The sequence below is a fragment of the Dreissena polymorpha genome, chromosome 8 (assembly GCF_020536995.1).
Source record: "Dreissena polymorpha isolate Duluth1 chromosome 8, UMN_Dpol_1.0, whole genome shotgun sequence".
Lineage (NCBI taxonomy): Eukaryota > Metazoa > Mollusca > Bivalvia > Myida > Dreissenidae > Dreissena > Dreissena polymorpha.
In genome coordinates this window covers 76,629,382-76,650,584 of record NC_068362.1, presented here as the reverse complement: position 1 = coordinate 76,650,584, position 21,203 = coordinate 76,629,382, and the positions used below count along the sequence as shown (strand labels likewise).

At 35.8% G+C, this 21,203-nt stretch overlaps 1 protein-coding gene and 1 long non-coding RNA gene across 34 annotated transcripts in view; both read left to right on the top strand.

Annotated features, from left to right (window-relative positions):
- Window positions 1-16,715, top strand: part of LOC127841476 (uncharacterized) — a 33,898-nt gene extending 17,183 nt beyond the window's left edge. For both annotated transcript variants that reach the window (XM_052370300.1, XM_052370301.1), the window contains exons 5-9: window positions 771-1,663; window positions 3,911-3,982; window positions 5,238-5,360; window positions 8,268-8,440; window positions 10,176-16,715. In XM_052370300.1, the coding sequence (XP_052226260.1) occupies window positions 771-1,663; window positions 3,911-3,982; window positions 5,238-5,360; window positions 8,268-8,440; window positions 10,176-11,459 (2,545 nt within the window). In that variant the 3' untranslated portion in view covers window positions 11,460-16,715. The remainder of the gene's footprint in view (window positions 1-770; window positions 1,664-3,910; window positions 3,983-5,237; window positions 5,361-8,267; window positions 8,441-10,175) is intronic.
- Window positions 16,716-16,932: 217 nt separating this feature from the next.
- LOC127841480 (uncharacterized) lies at window positions 16,933-20,112 on the top strand. Of its 32 annotated transcripts, none has more exons than XR_008031030.1 (7): window positions 16,933-18,252; window positions 18,302-18,397; window positions 18,446-18,493; window positions 18,542-18,589; window positions 18,638-18,685; window positions 18,734-18,877; window positions 19,118-20,112. It is a non-coding gene; the product is annotated as an uncharacterized LOC127841480 (long non-coding RNA). The 32 variants fall into 32 exon arrangements; XR_008031009.1 differs by lacking the exons at window positions 18,542-18,589; window positions 18,638-18,685 and having other exon boundaries at window positions 18,446-18,541; window positions 18,686-18,877; window positions 19,118-19,213; window positions 19,262-19,357; window positions 19,406-20,112; XR_008031029.1 differs by lacking the exon at window positions 18,542-18,589.
- The last annotated feature ends 1,091 nt before the right edge of the window (window positions 20,113-21,203 follow it).

Below are 21,203 nucleotides of genomic sequence, written 5' to 3'. Positions count from 1 at the left end.
TGAAATAGTAGAAAAACCTTGTATAGACAATAGAGGTCGCATTTTTTATCCAATCTTAATGAAATTAGGTCAGAATGTTTATCTTGATGAAATCTGGGTTGGGATTGTATTTGGGTCACCTGGGGTCAAAAACTATGTCAATAGGTCAAATATTAGAAAAACCTTGTGTAGACAAAAGTGGTCGCAGTTTTCATCCAATCTTTATGAAATTTGGTCAGAATGTTTATCTTGATGAAAACTGGGTTGGGATTGAATTTGGTTAGTCAGGTGAGCGATTCAGGGCCATCATGGCCCTCTTCTTTAATCTTGCTGACACTTTTTATAGTTGAATGTCCTTACTTAGTAGATGACCTTAAAGAAAGGAATAGTCAATGCATTTAGTTTTTACTGGATTAGAGTCTTTTGTCTTTTTTGTCTACTCTAGAATATTTTTTGGATAGACTAAAAAGTTTCTTAGAATATCAAAGATGTTATTACTTCTGTTAATCCTTAACCACTTAGATACCACATGTATTTTGACACGTTTGTAGTCCCTTAGAAAGTTAAATTTAATTAAAGAACTTTCTTACTAGATTCAAGTTTTTAAAAGACTTCATTTCTAACCCTTAGATACTGATGAGCAGCAAACAGCATAAAACTCGTAGGCTTTTATGGTTTTATGCTGTTTGCACATAGCCATTTTCACTTTGCTTCAGTTTGTTTGTTTATTTTTTTTCATTGTCAGTATGGAGTATTGTATTGATCAGGTTATGCTACTTTAATATTTTCAGAGAAGACATTGACATTGGAAGAGAGGGTTCAGTTAGACCGCTAAACAGGTCAAGATCTGTAACTCCCAGCCCTTCATATCTCCGACTGGCCACTCCTAGCACCCCAGGGACCCCTCGACTACGTTCAGGGTCCGTCAGTGGGGTCACGTTCTCTCCAGTATCCCCAAAACCCACTGCAAGAGGGACCCCTACTGATCGACAACGTTCAGGGAGTATGGGGGAAATAGAAATGCGAGAAAGAATGTCTGGACGTGTGAAAATCAATGATGGTCTTGACATTTTGCAGTTGCCTAGGCCTAGAAATCCTGGTGGGATCTTGCCCTTTAATGGGCACAGTAGCCCAGATAATCTACATGAGTCGAATGAGGCACTTAATTTGACCATAGAGCCCAGACAATTGAAAGATAAGTCAGGTAACTCCCTGGGTAATGGTTTATTAAGTAGTTACAAATCAGAAAGCTCAACCTCTGGCGTAACATCATCATCGAAGCACTCCAACACCAGTTATATGATCAGTAACATAATGAGGACGACACCCAATAAGAACAAGCCTTCAACAATATCATCCTACAATGGCCTTGCAGGGCGGAGGCAAGGTTGTGCAATAAACGAAACCGTTGAACGCCCCAAGCCCAGTAGTGTGATAGACAGTGAAGGTATTGCCAAGAAGATAGCGAGGATAGACAATGCAGGGTTTTTGTGCACCAGCACTTCAGATACAGTTTGGAATAGGCCTCGGACAAATGTGGGAACCGCACGCTCAGCCTTACCAGGAATCTGTGTGATATCCAGTAAGACACCCCCAGAACGCCCGAAACCACCGAGAAGAACCGTCCTTTCGCCGGCAGATAATGGTCATCCAGATATGGCCAGTGATAGATATGTGTCTTCTAGTAAGCATTATTGAATTTTCTTACAATTTTTGTATGCCCCCGGTAGGGTGGCATATAGCAGTTGAACTGTCCGTCAGTCAGTATGTCAGTATGTGTGTATGTCAGTCTGTCCGTCTGTCCCAAAAAAAACTTCAACGTTGGCCATAACTTTTTCAATATTTAACATAGCAACTTGATATTTGGCATGCATGTGCATCTCGTGGAACTGCACATTTTGAGTGGTGAAAGGTAAAGGTCAAGGTCATCCTTTAAGGTCAAATGTCTAATATATGGCGTCTGTCCGTCCATCTAAAAACTTTAACATTGGCCATAACTTTTTCACTATTGAAGATAGCAACTTGATATTTGGCATGCATGTGTATCTCATGAAGCTGCACATTTTGAGTGGTGGAAGTTCAAGGTCAAGGTCATCCTTCAAGGTCAAAGGTAAAAAATAAATAAATTTCAAAGCAGCATTTTCATGAAGCTGCACATTTTGAGTGGTGGAAGTTCAAGGTCAAGGTCATCCTTCAAGGTCAAAGGTAAAAAAATAAATAAATTTAAAAGCGGTGTTCTCATGAAGCTGCACATTTTGAGTGGTGGAAGTTCAAGGTCAAGGTCATCCTTCAAGGTCAAGGGTCATTTTTTTTTATTAATTTCAAAGCGGCGTTTTCATGAAGCTGCACATTTTGAGTGGTGGAAGTTCAAGGTCAAGGTCATCCTTCAAGGTCAAAGGTCAAAAATAAATAAAAATAAAATAATTTCAAAGCCGTGCAATAGGGGGCATTGTGTTTCTGACGAACACATCTCTTGTTTTCATCAACCTTAAATTGAAAAATAAATAATTTGTTAGCTTGCTTCTAGTTTAAAGACATGCCTATAATCGTAAAGATTGTCTAGCTTTAAAAAAATTATATAGCTTTTACATAAAAGAAAAAACTTATATTTCCTTTGATTCACATTAAATAAATGTTCAAAAATGTTTTTATTAGTATTATTAATCGGACAGTAGCTTGAAAAACAGTATTCTGAACACAGTTAGTTTAACAATTCTATACCAGTAACCAGGGCAATAGATAATTTTGGGGGTAATTGGGTTTTTCACCCCCTGTTTTGACAACAATAGGGTTTTTGTAAATTCAATAGAGTTTTAGCAAAATTATTTACCCCCTACTTTTGAGCTTAATTGGGTTTTTTACCCCCGTTTTTTTAACTCAATTGGGTACTTTAGGGAATGACATATATAATATAATAAAAATCTACTAAGATTACTATATTATTATGTGCATGTGAAAAATAAATCAATATTTGTAGCAACATTAGTTAGTTTTAATTTACTTTTCATGTTTGTGCATAATGCACATTTAATAACTCCACTTTCCATTTCCATCACCAGCCACGGGTGTTGGTTTCGCTACTCTATTAAAGTTTTTTCACGTACACTCCCATAACGTGTTTTTTTTGGGTTTAACAACCTCGTACAAAATCTCCGATAATAACGGGCGAACTAAATGCTCGGGAAAAATGATCACATCTGTAACAGATCGTTCAGCAAAGCAGCACAGGAGCTTTCGGTTTCCCCAATATTATGTCGTAAATACCTGTCTAAAGTGTTTATTTGTGTAAGTATTCTCTTTCTACGGCCACGAGTGGCCATTTTGATACTTTAATAAAATGAAAGTAGAAATCGGACGGGTCGACGAATGATTACAGTAATTTACCCCAAAGTTTGATAACAGCTGGAAAGACTGCCTTCTTTTTTTCATAGGTACATTTTTGTACGGGAAATAACCACTCTAAAAAATACGCCCGGTGTTTGTAAGAATTGCGTTTCGTGACGCAGGGTTTTTGACGGGCATTACGTTATTAAATTTATATTTGCGTTTTTGTACGCTTGATTTTGCATTTAATTACGTTTTTGGTTATTTTAATTGCGTTATAACGCACATACGCTTGTTATCTATAGCCCTGCCAGTAACGCTATCTACAATTTTAAACAGATTCTAAGTGCTTAATCCACATTGCAGTTTTTTTATGCACCCAGTATTTACATACATGTACAAAGATCAATTAAGGAAATGCTTTTACTTTTAACCCATATTATTATAGTAATTCCCAGATAAAACCTGCTCCAGAGAAATATGTGTTTCCGAATGAGAGTAAATGAAACAAAGATTTGAAAAGGCCTCTTTAAAAAACACATACTAATAAAAAAAAAATAGAACATTATCTTCTAAGTATGTTGTTATCTGTATTGCAATTTTGTAGGTGACAGGAGGCGCCTTATCCCATCTAACAGTCATACAAGCGGTAACAGGGACCTGGTTGTCTCAAGACAAGGTACAGGGCCGACAAACGGTCAATGGCACTTCTACTTAGATTATTTCATAGCTTGCTGTTTCAACGTCTTTATTTTACAGATTCATGTACTTGAACTTGCCAGTTAAGTGAAGCATGAGGGAAAATAATCACAAAATGACCACTGGTACTATTTAGCTGCATCATGCAAAAACAGGTCTTATGTCATATGAAGCCTGTGTAGCTGCTATCCAGCCTGCGCATTAGGGCTTTCCCGTCAGGAGCTAGGCTGTCTGCTATAAAGTGGCGCAAGGTTATTGGCCTCATTAGGGGACAGGGTTCATCCTGACCGGACTGCATGGATGTGTATGCTGTCCTTGAGCTTGGCTGGCTGCATATGGCCTAAGATCCATTGTGGCACCAGGCAGCTCACGAATGAATGTCCTGTTAAATTTCAGATGTCTAGGATTACAAATAATTATTAGGTATATATGTCAAAGATTATTGAAGTGAAATTTTACTATTAATAGTCAAGTGCTCTGTCATGAGGAAGATATTGTAAACCCAGGCCAAAGATGTTGTCCGTCCGGCTGTCTTGGAATCTGTTTGTCAGAAAACTCTCATGGCTACATCATAGAAACTATAACCATGGTTGATAAACATAACCTTTCACTTTCTTAAATAAAAGTTGTTGCCCTTTGTTTTGTTTCTTCTATTATGGCAATGTTAAGGGATATATTTCAGATACGATGCAAGATTCAACATGAAACTTCATGGGTGTGTCAAAACCAATAGGATGAAGTGCCATGCACAAGAACCATAGCTCTACACTTTCTGAAATAAGAGTTATTGCCCTTTGATGTGTTTGTATGATGTTACTTTTCTGCAGGGCTATATCTCAGATATGCTATAAGATTTCAACATGAAACTTAATGGGTGTATTCATATCAATGAGGAGAATTGCAATTTAAAAAACAACCACTCTACACTTTTTTTTTAGGATTATACTGTATATCAAGGGATTCGCACCCATCCAAACAAAATTTATTTAGTGGTTGATATCAGTTCAACAAAAGTGCTTGTTTTCTGTTGATTTTTAGCTCCTTTGTTTTGAGAGAAAACCCGAGGTAATGTCATAGCCAGCTCGTTGTGGCGTCCGCTATCCGCCGTAGGCGTCCTGCTAAAACCTTAACATTGGCTCTACAATCAAAGTGCTTCCACCTACAACTTTATAACTTAATATGAAGATGCAACATGATGAGTTCTACATGCCACACCCATTTTTGACTGTTTGCAGGGGCAGGTGATGGTTTTGAGACCCCAGACGTGTGCCTCATGCCTCACAACTACAAGTGTCGTATGTGCAGCTACTCAGCTGGCAGCTTTCATATGCTTCAGATGCACTCTACCAAACACAGGGGTGAGTATACTCGTACCTTGAAAGCCAGAAGGTGCTATCAGCATAGAAGCTTTAGTGCTGATAAGCCAGGGCTCGCGCTAGGGGGCGACGTGAGCAACTAAGTCGCTTTCTTACGCCAAACGTCGCCTAAAATTTAAGAAATTGTAGATAAAAAGCGACTTCCAGTCTCCCTCTAATCGGAATGTGTTTATATCCGGTTTTCTCAATGTCAAGGTCTGACTCAATTTTCCAATACACACTGTCGCTGTCGGAGCGTGTCTAAATTGAGCGACAGGTAATTTGAGGTAAACCTCGCCCCGATTCTCCCAACCTCCGAACTTATCTAATCCGCGATCGATATTGGTCAAGTCAGAATTCAAGTCACGTGGTAGCTATCCAATCAACATTGAGTTCCCTCACACATGATATTGGGTCATTCATGCGCAGACACTGTATACTTGGAAATACACAGTTGATATTGTCGTCTGCCAACACTATAGCGGCCGATGGCAAACGTCGTATTTAAAGATAAACAAATAAAAAGGAGCCTAACAATAAATAAATTATTTCTAAGTTGATCACTTTACACCTTTCTACCGACTATTGATCTGAATTAACAAAAGGATGATAATTAAATAATTAGATCTATGTTGATGATGTTACACCTTTCTGCCGATTAACGTTTGAAACTGAAAGGTGATAATAAAGTTGTTATTTACCCACAAACTATGCTATTGTAAAGCAATATGTCAATTAAATTGTATATTAATTACGTATTTGCTAGGTTACCGGTTTTCATTCTTTTGCTGTCAAACGATATGCACAATTTGTTTCATGTGCATAATGCGTACAATTTTTGGTCGTTTTTGGATACATTATTTTTCGTTGATTATAATTTAATTTCGAAGTTCTTTAAAGAAGAAATAGAATGAAGAATACAGATGGGGTGATGCGGACGGTGTGGTTTATCATATTTCGAAATGTATTCACATGAAATTGCAATTGGAAATACTATAAAAAATAACAACTAAATATTAAGAAAGCATATGTTAAATGTCATATTTCAAACATAAATATTTATCAGGTCTGACAGTTTTTATTAAGCTTATGTTATCTACTGCTTCATAAACATTTTATCTTTGAAATACTTTAGTCTGTATAATATGATATTTACATCAAAATGGATCTGTCGTGTCCAATATTACTTGGTTTATTAGAACTGCTGGAAAAATTAAGATACACAAAAGAAATATAATTATGTGTACTACAGTGGTATACTTCAATAATGTGATACACATATATGTGTGTTGTAACACCCTACATGCAAACCCTTGTGTCTGAGTCTCTCAACTTCTCCGTAAAGTTTCCTCACTTCTCCCTAAATCAATATCCAGGGAGAAGTCACTTCTCCCTAAAATTTGAGCCCAGCCTGAGCCCTGTAAGCCTGTCTGGCTCTAAAGTGATAAATTGTAGTAATCTTTATATGTAACGGCTGTTCGAACACGTACCAGTTTACAATTTTAAAGAAATCATTAAAATGTGCAACAGGGTGAAAAAAGTTAGTGTATTTATTATTTGGAGTATTGTTAAAACTTGTTTGTTTTACACAGCTTTGTGAATTGTTAAATGTTCAATACTAATCATTTTGTTAAATTATGATAATTAACAGGACATATGCCAGGGGGTTTTCTTTTATGTCAAAAAGGCCTTAAAACGGACCCGCTCCCAAAGCAAACAGAACCAATCCTAAAACAAATTGTTAATGCCCCCGGTAAGGTGGCATATAGCAGTTAAATTGTTCGTCTGTCTGTCAGTCTGTGCGTCCGTCCGAAAACTTCAATATTGCCCGTAACTTTTGCAATATTGAAGACAGCAACTTGATATTTGGCATGCATGTGTATCTCATGGAGCTGCACATTTTGAGTGGTGAAAGGTGAAGGTCATCCTTCAAGGTCAAAGTTCAATTAAAGCGGTGCAGTAGGGGACATTGTGTTCGGACAAACACATCTCTTGTTTTTAGAAAGAAGTGTCTAATGATAATTATATCTCAATTTTATTTCACATATATCTAACAAAGTATATAACTATCATTTATATAATTTTTTTCAAAAATGGCCAGTAATAGGCCTGATATGTCAATATATGTTGCTATTTTTTGCCCAATTTGGACCATTTTGTAAATGAAAAATTCCCAAATGTGCCATTTTATCCATTTAAAAAATCCCATTTAACTAGACTCCTTTTCCCATAATATCTAAAAAAACCCTGTATGCTGTGACAAGAACTGACTATTGTCTATAAAACCAACGTAGCTCATTAAATTCTTCAAACGTCATAATAATTCATTAATAGGATTAATATTTATTTTGTCAGACTCATAAAAAACGATCTCATTCCTTGAGAAAACTACAGCAGCTGACTGCAGCACCACCTATACAGAGTGCCGGTTGAATGGGGTTTTCAGGGGTTTACACATTGGCTTGACAGAATGTAAACACACCTTTAAGAACTTTTTGAAAATATCTCAAGCTATAGAAACAACCCATGACAGGTGGAGCTTGGCTGACGACATCTACGTTCAGCAGTTTATACTGTATCATCACATCAAATACATTTGCAAAAACCTTTAGTGCATTCAAGACAGTTGTTCTTGCAGTTTTTACTGATATCTAAAGATATAAGAATAAATCCTTGAACATTGGCTTGGTAAATAAAGTGATTTTGATGTATTTCACAATGCCATAAGCAGCATAACAATCTTTTTTTTTGCACTAGTGAAATTCTTAAGAAAAATTGTTTTAAAAAGATTTATGAAAAAAAAGAACCACTTACCGATGTGTTAACATCCATTTACGTTTATTTTTGAAACCCACACAGTCTCGCGAGCCTGCACCCTGTATAGTCATTCCATCAACCTCTGTGTTGCAGTAAGCAGTAAGACCTTCCGCTGTGCCCTGTGTGACTACACAACCATCGAGAAGTCCAACCTTCGCAGACATCGTCGCCTACACCACAAGTCCTCGCCTGTGAACACACTCAAGTGCACCAAATGCTTATTTACCACATCACTCTCACGAAAGATGCGCGATCACTATCAACAGGTTACACTCTACGTGATAATCAATACTTTACAGCATTAGTGTTGAGATAAATCAGAAATTTTCGTTTTTTACAGAAATTAATCCTGATAAAGTTCTTCCATAGAAATACAAGAAACAAAAAAAGAACTTTGTTCAATGATATTTTGGTAATTTTATTATTAGAGACATATCATTAATTTGGTTTGCCTCTGAAATAAATCCATAATTCAGCAATTTTTTTTGTCCAATTGGGAAAAGTACCCGAACCAGTCTAATTGGGAAAAATTGAGTCGTGAAAGCCTGAAAATTGGGAAAAATCGAGTCGTGAAACCCTCAATTTGGGAAATCGGTGTATTTGATTTTATGCTCCCAAATACTTTTAAATTGATAACTAAGTGTTTTCAAGCTGTCAATATTATATTTACCTAGGTTCAAACCATAGAGCTGCATAGGGAAACTAACAAAATGTTGCATTTTCCACACAAAAAAAAAATTTTTTTTTTTTTTTTTTTTTTCTTAAATTGGGAATTTTCGTAATTCTGAAAGTGCCGTTAACAGGTACTTTAGAAAGAAGAAAAAAAATCGCTGTAATTCATTGTTGTTTGAAATAAATACTCGTGTTAAAAATGGTTTTCTGTCCCATTTCATGAATGCTGATGGAACTTGTTATTGGCTTTATATTTTTTTGTAAACTTTTTAAATAAAATTACAAAAAAAATGGTTTAAAATGTGGGACCTAAGATGCACATAACATAAAATGCACAAAATAGATGCACTATTAACAGATAACACTTGATTTTACCAAGACTGCTTTAAAGACACTGTTTGACATAGACATGAAAATTTTTAGTAAATTAAAAACATTCTTCTGGAATGTTTCAGATTTTTGATCCAGGTTAGCTTTGATGTCTTCAACGATTATCCACATAAAAATACACACATTGAAAACATTTATAGATTAATTATTTATTACAGCCAATAAATTGGCTCTATGTTTGGAATGAACTCTATAGTGCACAAAAGTTACAAGAAATTAAAATAATTCATTGCTGAAATTGCTTTTGTTCTCTATGTTGTAAGTTTAAGTACATTCAGTTTGTTTGAAAGGGTTTTATATATATATTAAATTTAAGGGGAGACAACAAGGTGTTGTCTTTGAACATCTTGACATAGAATTATTTCCCTTGAAATATTATCTCTGTGGGGCACTGCCACAGTAATTGATTCAATATTTCATGTACATGTACCAGCATTGAAAGTAATGGAAGTTTATATAGCAACACAAAGTATGTTGAAAAGCCAAATGTAACTTTGATTATAATTAAAGAAAGTGACATAATTATTTTCAGATTAGGATCTTTACAAGTTATGTTGAGAGTATTGAGAATTTTTTGTTGAACTTATTTCATTTATTAGTCCCCTACCTGTTTCACTGGAGGGGACTTATGGTTTTCGCTCTGTGCATCTGTGAGTCTGTTACACTTTTCTGGATCCTGCGATAACTTTAAAAGTTCTTAATATTTTTTCACGAAACATGGAACATGGATAGATGGAAATATGGACACTATGCACGTCATTTCATTTTGTTCCTACGTCAAAAATTATTATTGCTATGGCAACAAATATATATATTTTTTAATCTGAAATGTTGGAATTTCTGACAATGGTGGAGCCGGTAGGGGACTTATATTGCTTGACAATAATCTTTTTACAACAGGAATTTTTATAAACAATATAGCACAACTTGTATTTGCAGGAGCACCCTGATCTGCCAGCCTCCACATTACTTCCAGCCCTCAACAGTGGGGTTGTGTCCCCGCCTGGTTTCCCAGGACAACCAAGTGTATCCATGGAAACAGACAGCTCCTACCCACCCCATTACTACAACAACTCCCTTCTCATAAACAACAGGTCCGACCGACTCGGTTATCCATACTCAATTACAGGACGCCATCCTCAAATGAATGTACCATACGATCAGTTTGGTTTGCCTTTTGGAGGGTATCGCGACCGGCACAGTGAAACAATGGCATCAAACTATCTTCGCTCCATGGTGACGTCAATAATGAACTCTGAGGTATCATCCCGCCATGCCCCTGCCACCAGCACAGTCACGTCGTCAGACTACTACATGCCCCACGGTGTGGGCAGCTCACAGATTCAGGATGTTCACACGTGCAGCCACACCAGCTGTGGACATGGCAGCTCAACCCCCAATTCAGGTGTTAAAGTCAAAGTGGAAACCGATCTCGACATCTCTAGCTGTGCTTTATCCAGCCCGCGCCTGTCCAGGCCACTCAGTGACCAGTCTGTGGACAACAGACATGAAAACACTGTCACCCCTTCGAGCGTGCTGGACTCATCGGTGACGTCTAATACTGACTCGGTGCACAGGGATGACTTGAACGCGGCTGATGTGCCCACGGATCTGTCAAGCGCTCTTAAACAACCATCTGTTTCAGGTACTTCATTTTCATCGTCCCATGGTCAACGCATCAGTAGAATCAACCTGGACAGTGTTGACCTTGAAAATGGCCATGATAAGCTGACGCATTCGATAGTTATAACTAGCATGCCTTCAGTCAGCGATACAGTTGTAAAGATGGATACAACAACGCGGGGGGTTCAGTGTGTTTTACCATTAATCAAAACTGAAATAACCCTGGACGGCGACTATTTTGACTTTTACAGCCGACCCCGTTTCATGGGAGTGGACCAGGGAGTGCAGTGTAACCTAAGCAATTCAAGTAATCCAAATAACCCAGCAGCTTTACCCAATAGATCTCAGCCCACAGCGATTGGTCGTCATGACTACAGATCTCAGTCCCTCAGCGAATCAGATAACAGCGAACATCAGTCCTCATTCTGTGCAGAATCTCGGTGCCACCACTGCGGTATCTCGTTTGACGATGAAGTGATCTTCTCCATTCACATTGGCTGTCACAGCCACACAGACCCATTCAAGTGCAATGTTTGCGGCAAGCAGTGCGGTAATAAATATGGCTTCTACTCGCATATAATGCGAGGCCATCATTCGTAGATTTGCATTTCGTGTAAGATACGCCTTTGCTGTCATTTTACTTTTTATGTCCCCCACTATAGTAGTGGGGGACATATTGTTTTTGCCCTGTCTGTTGGTCTGTTGGTTGGTTGGTCTGTTGGTTGGTTTGCGCCAACTTTAACATTTGCAATAACTTTTGCAATATTGAAGATAGCAACTTGATATTTGGCATGCATATGTATCTCATGGAGCGGCACATTTTGAGTGGTGAAAAGTCAAGGTCAAAGTCATCCTTCAAGGTCAAAGGTCAAATATATGGGTCAAAATCGCTCATTTAATGTACACTATTGCAGTATTTCAATATTCAAGACAGCAACTTGATATTTGGCATGCATGTGTATCTCATGGAGCTGCACATTTTGAGTGGTGAAAGGTCAAGGTCAGATGTCAAATATATGTGGCCAAAATCGCTCATTTTATGAGTTCTTTTGCAATATTGAAGATAGCAACTTGATATTTGGCATGCATGTGTATCTCATGGAGCTGCACATTTTGAGTGGTGAAAGGTCAAGGTCAAGTTCATCCTTCAAGGTCAGAGGTCAAATATATGTGGCCCAAATCGCTAATTTTATGAATACTTTTGCAATATTGAAGATAGCAACTTGATATTTGGCATGCATGTGTATCTCATGGAGCTGCACATTTTTAGTGGTGAAAGGTCAAGGTCAAGGTCATCCTTCAAGGTCAAATATATGGGTCAAAATTGCTCATGTAATGTCACTTCTGCAATATTGAAGCTAGCAATTTTATATTTGAAATGCATGTGTATCTCATGGAGCTGCACATTTTGAGTGGTGAAGGGTTAAGGTCAAGGTCAGCCTACAAGGTCAAACGTCATATAGGGGGACATTGTGTTTCACAAACGCATCTTGTTTAAGTCTTCACTTTGTATCAAAATTATGTCTACACCATCAAACGGAATGTTACATAAGTTATGACAGGCATTTCAAGTACATAGACCATCTTTCGCAGTGTCAGTCAAGTAGAGTCAATTAATATTTTTTTGAAAGCAAACATCACTCAACTACAATGTTATCAATAATACTATCAGAGAACCAGCATCATGCAAAAATAATTCTTATGAAATATGATATCAGCTTATGTCCAGACCAGCCTGTGCAGCTGGGAAAATAATCTGACCAAAATTTCCCCCAAAATTATGCCTAACTTTTCCATGAAATTCAATAATAGGTTAATTGAGTTTATTATAAAGCAATTTAATTCCCTAGCATTTTATAATATAAATTTAAGAAAGCAGTTAAACATTCACATTTAAACAGTTAGTATACTGTTATTTATAATCATATTAATAATTTTTCCCAATTTCATGGTCTATCGAGCTATTTTTCCCAATTTCATGGTCTATCAAGCTTTTTTTCCCAATAAAAATGGCACAGGCTGTAAAATGTAAAGCGGAAAAAAACTAACTGTTAAAGTACAGGACTATATATCACTTGATTAAACTGGAGTCCAACCATTGTCTTGCTTATCAGTAGATACCATTTGTTTCATTTAAACATTGACCATTTTAAACATAGACAGATCTATTATCACTGACTTTAGAAGTGTGTACATACATGTAATCATTAATGTTATATTAGAATTTGCGCAAATACTATTTCTGTAAGAAATGATTGTAAATATTAAGCAATAATATATGGCAGCTGAGTGTTGTATGTTAAGATAATGTTCTGTGCAATACTTTGTAGTGGTTTCTTGATACTTTTTCATGGAAGTATTTTTGTATTACCTTTCATACATGTAAGACCATACTTGTGATCAAATCACACACAAAAATACAAGACGTTGTTAACAAATTAAACCATGGTATGGTATGAATATGTACAATGTAGATTGAAATCAAAATACATGAAAGTAGACAAAAAATGCTGGATAAAAGTTTTGGAATGAATATCACTATAGGCAAAGTGGATGTACTATTTTCAATGTTAAGTGATATAGATATATTTTTTTTTTTAAATTGAATGCTTAAAACTTTCCTTTTTTGACAGCAATTTTGTTGTGGCTTTTGATAACATGTTGATTGAAATATGTTAATGACTATCAGTTAAAACATGCTGGTTTTGATTTTTAATTTACTGGAAATAGTGTATGTGTGTGCCCCCCCCCCCAGAATGTTATGAAACACATCATGTATTATAAGCTTTGTGTATTACATTTTTCCTAAACAAGGGCTTTGGAAATAGCTGTGAATCTGGAATTATATGGCATATAATTTATTATATTTTTATGTGTGTGAAGTCATTTACTTTTATCATGTCATCAAACTAGGTGAACTTTCTATTGCAATTTCTCACAATTTCTATTACTTAAGGTAACAGTTTCAGAGTCTAGATAAAAGTATTATCAGTTATAGAAAAGTATAAATGCTTACAGTTATCTTTATCTGTGTTAAAAGTACCGGTATGCTGGTAATGACACACACTTGTATTGTTATCTTCATGATTCAAGATTTTTTTCATCAAAATAAATTAATCAAGGCAGCTAATTATGTCATAATTATATAAATTAAGTGTATTATATCATTTTAAAACTCAATTGTGTTTTTTACCGCATCATTTTGTATAGATTACCTATACCCATAAATATTGGAATTTAAGCACACTTCCGACAAATGTTAGGCAAGATCATAAATCCCCAAAACTTCAAAAAAATGTTTCTGACATTTGTTATTAATATCTTTATTATCATTAAAGCAGTATGATGGTTTCATCTAAAAATGTCTGGAAAAATATTTTATATTGTGTTGACAAGGGTATTCTTGGCAAATTGTAGAGTGAGTCCTTAACAATTTAGTTTTCTAGTGTAGGATGTTCTTATTTCAAGCTGCAATGAATGACACGAGTTTACGATGTAAAGAAATGCTCTGTAAACTGACAGCATAATATATTGCAATATGTATCACTGGGGTGTAAAATGTAATTGTACATGTATTTGCTTTATTTGCCAACTAAGTCAGATATAAGTCAGATATACAAATGGATTTGATTGAAATGCAGTTTGTTCAGTTTGATAATCAGATAAGATAGCGTGTTTAGTAGATAATAAGTTTTTATGCTTTGATAATCAAGATTAAGACACACAGAGTCAATTATCTTACAATATTGTAGATCTATTGTATGAATGTAGGTCTGTTAAAAATGTGTATGTGTGATATTCACATGTAAGAATGTCGTTATCTTAAACTTATTTATGAACAAGAATATATTAGCATATAACTTTATTTCATCGGTGTATGAACTGTCTGGGAAGTTATGTAGTCAGTGTTTATGAATAAATTAGGTGTCATTTTCATAGGGGATGAAAGGCAGAAGTATGCTATTCAAGTCTTGTAATAAGAATGTTATAGGAGCCGGGCTCTGTGAAAAGGGGGTTAAATGCATGTGCTTAAGTGCCGTCCCAGATTAGCCTGTGCAGTCTGCAAAGGCTAATCAGGGACAAAACTTTCCGCTTTTATTATATTTTCTGTTGAAAGAAAGTCTCTTCTTAGTAAAAATAAAGATTAGGCTGAAATTGTTGTCCCTGATTAGCCTGTGCAGACTGCATAAAGTGTCTTCCCAGATTAACGTATTCAGTTTGCACAGGCTAATCAGGGACAACACTTTCCGCTTTCATTATATTTTCTGTTTAAAGGAAGTCTCTTCTTAGCAAAAATTCAGTTTTGGCGGAAAGTGTCGTCCCTGATTAGCTTGCCTGGACTGCACAGGCTAGTCTGGAAGGACACTTTACGCACACGCATTAAACCCCCTTTTCACAGAGCATGGACCATATGTAGCTATATATGAATATTTGTTTTAACCCTTTGCATGCTGGGAAATTTGTCGTCTGCAAAAATGTTGTCTGCTGAATTCCTAAAATAAGCATTTTTTTTCGATTTTTTTTCAAAGAATACTATCAGAATAGCAAACAGTTTGGATCCTGATGAGACGCCACGTTCTGTGGCGTCTCATCTGTATCCAAACTGTTTGCAAAGGCCTATAAAATTTGGTTCCCGCACTGAAAGGGTTAAGGTTGACAATAAGAAGCTAGAAAAGATCCTACATCAGAGCATGCAGTAACCCTTTCCCACTCAGAAGCAAAGTGAAAATGGCTTTGTGCAAACAGCATAAAACCAGAACAGTCTGCGAGTAACTCGCTGTCTGTTCAGGTTTTATGCTGTTTGCTGCTCATCAGTATCTAAGGGTTGGAAATGAAGCCTTTAAAACTTGAATCTAGTAAGAAAGGTCTGTAACTCAATTTAACTTTCTAAGGGACTACAAATGCTCCAAAATATGTATCTATGTGGTAAAGGGATTAACATATTTGAACATGGAGCACACTGTATGCTAGTATTTACACTGAACAAAACTTTTAAGACTCAACTTAAGTAATTATGATTTAGAGGTAACGATTATGTTAATCTGTATTAAATTTGACAGCGTTTTGCTTTAATCAGTACATTTATTATGGGAACCTTGATTAATTTCAACCAGGGAAATCAAACGGAAAGGCATGATTGATTTCTAAATTTTAAGGCAATTGAAGAAATGTGGTGTAGTGCATTGTTTATGGAACATAATAATTAAAGAACAGAACATGAGCAAACAGAAAGTGATAATTTAACCTGTCACATCAATTGTTGTAAATTGATTGTGTCTCTTTTTATTTTGTAATGACCATGATATATCATAATTTGTTAAGCTTGATTGACTTGATTAATATACATTGTAGTAAATTTGTTAAACAAATTAATATATTCTCAACATTTAAAATATTTCACATACTCTACAAACAATTCAGTTTACATTTGTAAACTAAATTTAGTGTAAATTATATGGCACTAACCTACTGTACTTCACTTGTATTATATTCAACATCAGATAAGAGTTCAATGTAACAAGATACTAGTCATTGGTGTACTTTACCATTGGGGAATTCCCAATTATTCAGCCTTTTGTTACCATATCTCAAGCTTATATAAGATTTACTTAACAACAATATTTGTTGAACATTGGGGCTTTTATGTTTCTTTCTCAAAGTAATATGGAGACTTTTCTTCCCTTTCGTCACATCATTTCCCTTTGCCTATATGGACAGTCCAATATATGGGCCGTGTTTTGTAAAAAAGGGGTTTTAACTATAATGCATGTGCGTAAAGTGTTGTCCCGGATTAGCCTGTGTTACTGGCAGGCCGTTCTGGTTTAATGCTGTTTGCACAAGGCCATTTTCACTTTGCTTTAACCCTTAAAGCGCTGGAGCTGAATTTTAAAGGCCTTTGCAAACAGTTTGGATCCAGATGAGACACCACAGAACGTGGCGTCTCATCAGGATCCAAACTGTTTGCTATTCTGATAGTATTCTTTGAAAAAAATCGAAGAAAATGCTAATTTTAGAAATTCAGCAGACGACATTTTAGCAGAAGACAAATTACCCAGCATGCAAAGGGTTAAGTGGGTAAAGGTTAAGCACATACTGGCACGCTTTGACAATTTAGTTTATGAACTTTCTTGTCATCTATAATTCATTTTCAAGCAACACTTAATAAATAGCCATGGCAGATGGATATATTCAGGCATGTCTACAAATCACAATATTACGAGTTTTGTGGAAAAAGGCTCACACATCATAAATCTATTAAAATGTGCGAACCATCTAAATAATTTCTAAAATAATATTTTTTGTTATATTTGGCTTGTTATGAGTTGCAATATAACCGAACAATTCTTATGTTATGCTAGAATAAGTTTTCATGATATATCCTAACTTTGCTATGTAAAACTGCAACTATACCCAAACGATTTTTAAACCTGAAAGTGTTTGTTAATGATCCTTCAACCATGGTTAATTAAAACATGGTGATTATGGCATCTCTATAAATTGTTTCATCAGATATGAACCGGTAGTACAAATACTGGCATCACATGTCGTATTAACATACATGTATGTGTCTACATTCTACTCATGATACTTCTTGAGGCTACATGGAATTCAGTAAATAATAGAATAACTCTGATATATTCACCTAACCCAGCAGGTATTCACCAAGTCACCTGTGGTTTTTTGTGTTATCTTCCTTATCTGTTTAAATTTTGTTTTGTTTTACTGCTAGTATCCCAAAGAACAAATCAGTGTTTACCTGATTTTGCAAGAAATTAGCTAATTGTTTCATGTTTTGTGGAAAAAAAATGCTATGAAGTCATACTGTTGTCCGTTTTCAAATGTTTTATAATACAATGACACTTGATATGTTACACGTCTTTCTGAACCCTTTCCCACCCAGAGGCAAATGAAAATGGTGATGTGCAAACAGCATAAAACCAGACCAGCCTGCGAGTAACTCGCAGTCTGTTCAGGTATTATGCTGTTTGCTGCTCATCAGCATCTAAGGGGTGGAAATGACGGCTTTAAAACTTGAATCTAATAAAAAGGTCTTAAATTAAATTTAACTTTCTAAGGGACTACACATGTGTCAAAATACTTATCTAAGAGGTAATGGGTAAAAAACTGGCTCACCAGGGGCATACCACGTCTCTATAACTTTATTTATTATTAAATGAAATCAATCGACTTTTCATTTATGTGGGATGTGCATTGTTTTTTTAAATAATACTTCGTTGTATACATGAATGCTGTCTACAGCTGACCATTGTACAGTGTACACAACACTGCAGGGGAGGTATTGAAAGTTCATATCTCAAACAGTGTACATAACACTGAAGGGGAGGTATTGAAAGTTCATATCTCAAACAGTGTACACAACACTGCAGGGGAGGTATTGAAAGTTCATATCTCAAACAAGTGTACACTACACTGCAGGGGAGGTATTGAAAGTTCATATCTCAAACAGTGTACACTACACTGCAGGGGAGGTATTGAAAGTTCATATCTCAAACAGTGTACACTACACTGCAGGGGAGGTATTGACAGTTCATGTCTCAAACAGCGTACATAACACTGCAGGGGAGGTATTGAAAGTTCATATCTCAAACAGTGTACACTACACTGCAGGGGAGGTATTGAAAGTTCATATCTCAAACAGTGTACACAACACTGCAGGGGAGGTATTGAAAGTTCATATCTCAAACAGTGTGCACTACACTGCAGAGGAGGTATTGAAAGTTCATATCTCAAACAGTGTGCACTACACTGAAGGGGAGGTATTGAAAGTTCATATCTCAAACAGTGTGCACTACACTGCAGGGGAGGTATTGAAAGTTAATATCTCAAACAGTGTACACAACACTGCAGGGGAGGTATTGAAAGTTCATATCTCAAACAGTGTACACAACACTGCAGGGGAGGTATTGAAAGTTCATATCTCAAACAGTGTACACAACACTGCAGAGGAGGTATTGAAAGTTCATATCTCAAACAGTGTACACAACACTGCAGGGGAGGTATTGAAAGTTTATATCTCAAACAGTGTACACAACACTGAAGGGGAGGTATTGAAAATTCATATCTCAAACAGTGTACACTACACTGCAGGGGAGGTATTGAAAGTTCATATCTCAAACAGTGTACACAACACTGAATGGGAGGTATTGAAAGTTCATATCTCAAACAGTGTACACTACACTGCAGGGGAGGTATTGAAAATTCATATCTCAAACAGTGTACACAACACTGCAGAGGAGGTATTGAAAGTTCATATCTCAAACAGTGTACACAACACTGAAGGGGAGGTATTGAAAGTTCATATCTCAAACAGTGTACACAACACTGCAGGGGAGGTATTGAAAGTTCATATCTCAAACAGTGTACACAACACTGCAGAGGAGGTATTGAAAGTTCATATCTCAAACAGTGTACACAACACTGCAGGGGAGGTATTGAAAGTTCATATCTCAAACAGTGTACACAACACTGCAGGGGAGGTATTGAAAGTTCATGTCTCAAACAGTGTACATAACACTGCAGGGGAGGTATTGAAAGTTCATATCTCAACAATGCCTTCTGCAAACTGCTTGGGGAAAAAACACACAAAACTTTTATGTTAAATTCCACAGCGCTACTCGAGTATTATATTTCGTGATAAATAAGTTGCGTGCAGATAGGAGCAGTAAACAGTCTTGATAAAATTGCTCAAGTCTATTAACCAGTTCAAGGGAAACCAATACGACAATATGTGCTCGTAACCATTAGGTATTGATACATGATGTACCAGGCCTGATATTAGGTCTTGATATTACATTTCCGTCACTTTGATCTCCAAAGTAATTTTTAAATGTTCATGTAATTCATGTTCACAGACAACATCCATAATACGGAAATTGATAGGACGAAACTATTGAATGAACAATATGCATTTGTCAGGCGTGAATCAATTGGTCATTTTGTTAATGTCATTGAGTAAAAACAATACTGTAGGCAAAAATAGCAAATGTAAACAGAATAACAAATTTTAGCACGTGTTTTCCCGTATTATCTTTGCGAAGCTTAAGCCAGAAATGATTACTCTGTTTGCTTATTTGAGTTCTTACTGACAAATACGGCCTATCGTTTACTATAGGTTGTATATGACGTATATAATAGTTGATGACATTATTTTGCATAGTTGTTCATGTTTGATACGCTTGCTTTTTTATTATTTTTCATTTTTGCTGTTTTTGCTAATAAAAATTGAAGATAATATATTTGTTCCATCATGTTTGCTTTCGTTAAGGGGGATTATAAACAAAGTTCAATTACACATCCGATTTCATTCGAACTCTTTTCGTTTGTGAAAACTACGATTTCTCAGTAATTCAACGCCTCGCCGGTATTTTATACCAATTAAAACGTGCAATATATTTATTTAGTCTTGCGATTCATAATCCTTTCAGCTGATTTTAAAAGCAAATTGTATGCACAAATAACGGAATCATTGCTTGATTTAATTAGATCATAAAATCCCCTGAATTACGCTTAAAAATGTGTATTAAACTCTCAGGCGCATTGTCAAATATTAATGAATTAATATAAAATTTGTAAAAACACAGAGCGCGGCTCATATATAGTTGGTACATATTTTCAAAGCGTCGTGACTAACTCGGTATAATAAAACATACTATACTTTGTGTGGTAAATTTGTCACCAACTGAAGGGCCTTCTTAAAACGGAACTGTACCGCGACCGTTCCCTCTTTGAACGTGTTTCTACTAAAACGATTCCGCTTTGGATATGAAAGCTATCTTATTTAACATTGTACGCAAAAGTTACGATACAAATTTTAAGACGAATACTCAATAACCACCAACCTCAATGATAAGATGCCAAAAAAACTATTATGTATTACATTTTATCAAATTGTCATCATTTTATGATTATATTGATCTTTAATGTCTATTTGTTGTGATCTAAAATTCAGTCTTTACTTAAATTTATTCTTAGATATTGGATGAGGCAGGAAAAAGATGAACATATAATTTCAAATATTGTATGACCTCGACTACCGTTGACTTCCTCAATACTGAACTTGAAATGTCGTTAATGAAATCGCGTTTAATATGAAATTTCCGGGTTGAATTATATTTTTGTTTGATCTACTACTTCCTGCGCCTGGTGAAATGAAGTAAAAGGTCACATGTTTCTGAAAATATCTGCGTGAAGTGTTTGATTGTTATATATAAAAACTTACCACAATTATTATATGAATCTTTTCAACACTTTACGACTATACAGAATGTCCGGATTTTAATTTTTGTATATGATTCGTAAAATAATTGAAAGGGATTTGTTCTG